Below are 6,886 nucleotides of genomic sequence, written 5' to 3' on the forward strand. Positions count from 1 at the left end.
TTTGTCTCGTCTCTACTACTCAGTATAAGTTACTCTTTCGGTATCCTTAATACCAAAAAAGGAGTTACTAGAGGAGCTCTTCGCACGATCCCGCCGGAATTTGCAAAGCTCTCGTCGTAATATGTCAGGATTGGAGGTGGTGAGCGATATCGCGGGCACTATCACTCTGTCAAATTCAGCCGAAAGGTGCTCTCTCGAGCCGCTGAAGTTCGAGCAAACGGGAAAGATGTCGGGAAGCTTTCTTATGCATTAACGACTTGCGCTGTTACGCCTCAACTCAAACAATTGTCTTGTTGATCAGTAATATGCTCCAATTTCATCTTTAGTGAACAATTAGACGCTGTTTACGACTGAGATGGGCTGCCACCGATAAACCACGCGGTCAAGAAAACTCAAGAGCGCGGAGGTCGATGACGGGACTTGCAAGTCATTGACCCCGATACATCGAGATGTTGAATGCACGTTGAAGGAACTAAAAGCAATCCGGAAATTTTTTACTCTGATCGAGGGCGCGTCAAAATGGGAGGTTTTCTGGAAGTCTCATATCATGAGCGCACCTTTGAAGAGCATGTGCCAAGAGCAAAGCCTGTTTGGCCACCAGCGCTGCTCATATTTCCCCATTTAGACCGCCCAACACCAAAGGTCATTAGTCGGCTCCCGGAATTTACATTTTTCTAGTGGTGGACGTCGTATTCTCACTGACTAAGCGGCTTCTCTTTGTTCTTGGTCCAGACCTTATGCACCGCCAAGATAGCAAGTACCACGCTCGCAAATCCGCCTAGAGCCCCTCCGATAGCAGCGGCCGTGTTGACCCCGCTTGGAACCGTTGAAGCAGGTGATGAGGTGGATTGAGGTGACGTAGATGGCGTAATATACTCCACAGTAATTGTTGACAGGACTGGCAATGCAACAGATCCGCGAGTTGTTTGACCAGAGGATTCTAGAGGGCCGGTCGACTGAGGGGTGATGGCCGCGGCTCCAGCGACGAGATACCCGATGCTTGTGGTGCCTTCCCAGGACTCGCATCCAAACATTGTGTATGTCTCTGAGCTGTCGGCGATGAGTTTGGCTGTATGGCAGTATGGGAACGTGGATGGACTGTTGAAAATGTTCAGTACGTTATCACACTAGATTTAGGGCCGGCACATGGAGTGAAAGGACAGACCAGTGTAATGTTTCGTAGGGAGGGCTCACAGTGAGCGCTGTATAATCAGAGCAAGTTGTTGCATATACATAGCTACTGCCGCTGACTCCACAGTATGCAAGTCCGAAGGTCGAGATCGACCTGTACAAACATGTAGCAGGCGCATAGCATCCAAGTGGATCTCCTAAAACACTTGTTAGTTGCGTTCATAACAATCAGTGGAGACAAGTTATTACCATTAGCAAAAGACCATTCGGTGCAAAAATTTGTGGTGTCTTGTCGCTTGAGTTCTGGCGCTGCAGTGACTTCTGCTTCCTCAACATAATGCAAGCGGGCCGGGACGGTTATCGCATCCTCAGAATATGTAGGAGTCGATGATGAGGCAATAGTAAATGGGCTTATAGAAACAGTAAACAAGAGATGTATTGAAAGTGCTCGAATGACCACATTCCTTGGCATGTTGCTGATTACTCGTGCTGGTGGGGAAACAATCGCGCGTACAAATAAGCAGCTGGGAAATGGAACAGAAAAGAGGGGTACGAGACAACGAGAATGGGATGCTGTCCTTATCAAGCCGTTATGGCTGGTTGACTTGGCGTAAATCTCGAAAGATGATTGAACAGGGCTCCTGCAGAGAAATATTGAGTCTCAGCCCTCTACCTTAAACGGGAAAATGTAAACGACCCCCCGGTTGTCGATTAGGGGCCAGACTAACCCAAAGAAAGGCGCTCGGATAGCAATACCAAAAATTTAGCTTTTAAGAAATTAATATAATTTAATGATTAAAGGCCTGATTTAGGCTTATTAAATAGTAAAATATTTATATAATAGTATAATTAGTAATAAGTCTTCAAATTCAAGAAGTTAGGAAAGTCGATATCAAGGCATAGTAGAAGAACTAGAAGGAAAGCGAACAAAGAAAAAGCCACTCTTACACTTGGGATGCGGGGCTCTTACTAATTAAGGCTCACCCGAAACCAAACGGGGCAACCCCCCGCTCCCCCGCTGAGGGCTCGGCTCAGGCTCGACTCGGGCATGGCGGGCATGCTCACCCTCAGCACAGGTTAAAGCAGCAGCTGCTCACGTCCGGGGACTAAAACGTAACCAGCAAATGAAAATATTAATCCTGAATAGAGGTATTCAGGCTAGGAAGAACGACATGCTATTATGGAACAAACTGGATCCCCATTTCTCCCAGAAGAGTAGATGGCATTGAAGATCTGAGGAGCGTTTGCTCTTGTATTATCGATATTAAGGCGATGGTTTTCTGTATTTTCTAGCAGTGAGAATACAGGTGCTTAAGGCTGAGGAGGCACCGAATAACTAGCAGTATCAAAGTTGATACCGAGAGGATGAAACGCAGCGACAGTTTCAGCACGTGGAGATATTCACTCTGAATCTTGTTTGGTTATTGGCCGCACAGTTGTGATGTGACGTGAGTGGAGTTTAGATTTCAAAGATTTGTCAATGCTAACAACTCCTCAGACTTCCTATCGTAGCGGCTCGCTACCCGTTCGTACCTTCCACTGGTTACTGTTGGAAATTGGTGCCTAAGGCTACCAGTGGCAATTCAGCTATGCAGGGGCATTCAGCTATACAAGGGCATTCAGCTGTGCAGGGGTGTTTAGCTATGCAGGGCATTCAGCTAAACATGGGTTTTTAGTGGCAATAGGGGCCATTTGGACATGTATAAGTATAGGCCTTAGATCACTGCAAAATGGACAGTCGTCTGAGAACCATTGCACGTGATGTTTGCTTTGAATTCTCAACAGTTACCACTGGCGGTTCGCAAAAGCAGTTTGGCCACCCGAGCGATTTGGCCACACCAAAATTGGTGTTCCTCGCTAAATTCTACGAAGGCCGACGGCATTAAAAATCGTCTAAATTGCTAAGCGAGAGCCTTGAAAATCATTCCCCCCCATTCAAAAATTCGCGAAAAACGTCCCTATAATTTTAAAGTCACCAAAATACAAATGAAGGATACTTGAGCTTCTTTTCTATCCTATCAAGCTCGAACTAAAGCATACGAATGTGGTGGCGTTGTGACGCACAATTTTCAAAACTATAACATATTAGTGTTCCTTGCACTAGCGAATATGGACGATTTTGAATGCCGTCGGCCTTCGTATGGCACGGCCCAGCTAGCGCAGCCAGCTCAAAGTACCTCCAATACAAATTTACTATGTAAAATACTTAGCCAAATCGCTCGAGTGGCCAAATCGCTTTTACGAACCCCCTCTATATAAGGGGAGGTACGAATAAGTAGGTACTTTGAAAATTCGTACTTGGTTTGATATCCTGAAGCTTCTTATTGGCCTCGCTAAGCCTCCCCTGCTATAGTTAACCAGTCCTATAATGCCCTCGTATAACTTTGAAGAAGTAGCATGACTCATCGGGTGGTAGATATCACGGGCCAGGCCTTTGTGCAAAGAAAACTGGTGGTTTTGATACAAGAAGAAATAACTAAGGAGAGAAAAAGAGAGTCTTGCTGTGACGGCTGGCGTAAGGGCATGATCTGCCAAGGACAGGATATCGGAAACAGGCACAAAACGAAGCTAAGCCGGAATTACTTGGGCGGAATAATACTAAAGATCGAGGCATCCTCCCTACTTTATTCTATAGCTTAGTATTTTCTAATATATAAGATTCTTTAAACTTTGAGCCTTTAACTATTATATTAATCCTGCTATTATATAATACTAAGCTTACTTAACTTGGTCTATAGAAATAATATAATACTATTAGTAAAGAACTCGTATTTATTCTTAGAAAGCAAAGACAAAATACTACTTTTAATATTTAATAACCTCCTTAAACTATAAAGAACTAGAGAGCTTAGCTAGAAATATAATATTTTCTATAATCTAGTTAATCTCGAAGTCTGGCCCTTAACTAGAATAAATAATACTTCTTTTCTAGTAATTAGTTCTCTATTAATATAAAAGAAGAAAGATACTATTTTCTATAATCTAGTTAATTTTAGAGTTTAGCCTTTAACTAGAGTAAATAATATTTCCTTAATACTAATAAAAGTAAAAGAACTAGTTCTCTTTTCTAATATAGGAAGAATTAGTTATAGTTTACTAATTTAAAATAAGAAAAGATAATAGTTAGTTTTAGTCTATTAACTTAAAACTAAATAAGATAATAATTAGTTATAATTTACTAATATTAAATAAGAAAAACTTACTTAGTATTTATTTTTATAGCTAATACTTCTTTTAAAGCTATTATAAATAATTTAGAACCAAGTACTATTATTATAAGTATATTAGATAAAAGGCCCTAATATAATAAAATAGAGAAGCTAGACTTTAATATTATAAACTTATATTACTAGGAAAGCTATTATAATACTATTTTAGAAAAAGATATTAAGAAATAGCTAGCTAATTTAAAACTTAAAACTAGTATAAATATCTCAAAGATAAATAAAGCCTAATAAAAATTACTTATATAAGATAATCTTATTAATAAATACTATATTATAGCTAATAAATAAGTAAAATATTACTAGAAATTTCACTTATATATTAATTAACTTACTAAAAAAATTAATAAGCTAAAGGCAATTACTAATTAACTTTATATAAGAAAGAGATTAATATAAGAAAAGGCTATAAAATAAAGATTTAAATAGGCAGATATCTAGAAATATTATAGATCTTTATTAGAAAAACTATATAATAACTAATATTAAATTTTCTTTTTATTCTTAGTTTATAGTAATTAATTATAGCTTATTAGAATTAAGAATTCTATTTTATTTATAAATAAAAATAATTACTAGATTAATAACTAGATATTTAATATAAGAAATAAACTAATATAGAACTTTTCTAAATTTAATAGCAAATTACTAAAAATTACTTATATAATATAACTAGTTACTAGAAATATTTATAACTTTATTTATAATTAACTAGAACCTGAATTAGTTAGATAGATCTTAATTATTAAATAGATTTTTAAGACTTTTTAGTAAGCTTATAATAAAAGTAAAGAAATATATTAGTATCTAAAATAAAGAAATAAGCTATTTTTAGTATTCTAGATAAAGTTTATTTATTTAATAATAAAACTAGGGAAATTACTAGATAATTAATATAATAATTTAATAAATAAAATAAATCTCGAATTATTTAAAAGCTTAAATAATAAAAAGTTTAATATATTTAGAAATCTGGCTAAATAATATATAAAATAAGAGAATAGGCTTTTCTTAATTAAGAATTAATAATTTTAGAAGAAATAACTAATAGAAACCATTTATTACTAAATATTATCCCGAGCTAAAAAGCCTACTAGAAATTAAGAAGCTATTATAATTCTATATTTAGTAAATTAACTATAATAGCTAGTATTTTTATAGCTAAAAAAGGTAATTTACTGAGAATTTAAAAAGAAATTAGACTAGCCCGAGAATTTCTATTATTATATTTATAGAAAGCCTAAATATATAAATAAAGCCTATTCTAATACTAATAAGATTATATTTATTAAAAAGAATTATTTAGAAAAAACTAATTATTTAGAGGTAAGTAATAAAAATACTAATTTTTATTTATTATCTAATAAGAAATATAATATTAATAAGTTAGGAAAAGTCTAGCTCTAGATATAAAAATAGCTCTTCTAAAATAAAAGCTCTATTAAGAACTTATAGATCTTACTTAACTAATTAATAAAAACTAGCTTCTTATTAAATATAGAATATACTAGAAAAATAAAACTATAACTTTCTAGTATTTAATAAATACTAAAGTAAATATATATATATTCTAATTAACTAAATATATATTTATTCTTTAATAAAAGTATTATAAATACCTTTATATAAACTTAAAACTCCTGTTTTCTTATAAGATTTTAGTAAATAATCTAGTAAAACTATTTAATATATAATTATAATAAATCTAGATATTAATTAATATTTTTAAACTTAATAATATCTGCTTACTATTAATTTTAGTTCTTATAATATAATTTTAAGAAGAAAATAGCTTATAAAATATAATATCTTACTAGATTATTAACGGAACTAGCTTTATTAACTAGAAAATTACGAGATAAATTAGCTAAATCTTACTCAGAAAACTTAATATTTTAATAAGAAGTATTAAAAAGATAAATATCTGAAAGATATTCTAGCTAGAATTCTAAAAGAAATTAGTAAAATAAGACTAGAGAAATAAAAGAATATATTTCTTATTTCTTTATAAAACCTTTTTACTAGAAAAGCCAAATATTAGGCAAGAAAAAAAGAGCTAGATCTTAATATTCTCGAAATAGGCAAGTTACTAGGCTATTTTCTCTATTTTATTAAAATAGTTATCTTCTAATTAAATACTAGAGATTCTAATAACTTGGTCGGATTAATTACTATTAATAAAATTAATTATATATTTAAGAAATAGAATTATAAACTAAAGAAATATCTATTATTATCTATAATAATTAAATAACTAATATTATAGTTTACTAAATATTATATTTAAACTAGTAACTTTATATATTTTCTAGATATAAATAAACTAGATACTTTTAGTAATATTTTATTTTTTAATTCTAAAGAACTTTAAAAACTTTAGGTATCTCTCCCTATATAGCTATATAATATAGCTAGGGCATTTTTTAAGAAAGTAGTAAATAAGCTTTCTTAGTCTTAATTTTTTAACTATAAGCTTTATTTTAATAAACTAGATTCCTTAATAAAAATAAGCTTTTATAAACTCTAAAAAA

At 33.2% G+C, this 6,886-nt stretch overlaps 1 protein-coding gene across 1 annotated transcript; it reads right to left on the reverse strand.

Annotated features, from left to right (window-relative positions):
* Positions 1-232: 232 nt before the first annotated feature.
* On the reverse strand, positions 233-1,603 carry K444DRAFT_659910 (uncharacterized protein; the record flags this gene model as incomplete). The annotated part of the gene is made up of 4 exons (XM_024886407.1): positions 233-499; positions 558-1,098; positions 1,166-1,328; positions 1,381-1,603. 3 exons carry the CDS (start codon positions 1,601-1,603, stop codon positions 696-698), a joined length of 789 nt encoding a protein of 262 aa, XP_024741544.1. The 3' UTR covers positions 233-499; positions 558-695.
* Positions 1,604-6,886: the final 5,283 nt, after the last annotated feature.

Source organism: Hyaloscypha bicolor, assembly GCF_002865645.1.
Source record: "Hyaloscypha bicolor E unplaced genomic scaffold K444scaffold_17, whole genome shotgun sequence".
Classification (NCBI taxonomy): Eukaryota; Fungi; Ascomycota; class Leotiomycetes; order Helotiales; family Hyaloscyphaceae; genus Hyaloscypha; species Hyaloscypha bicolor.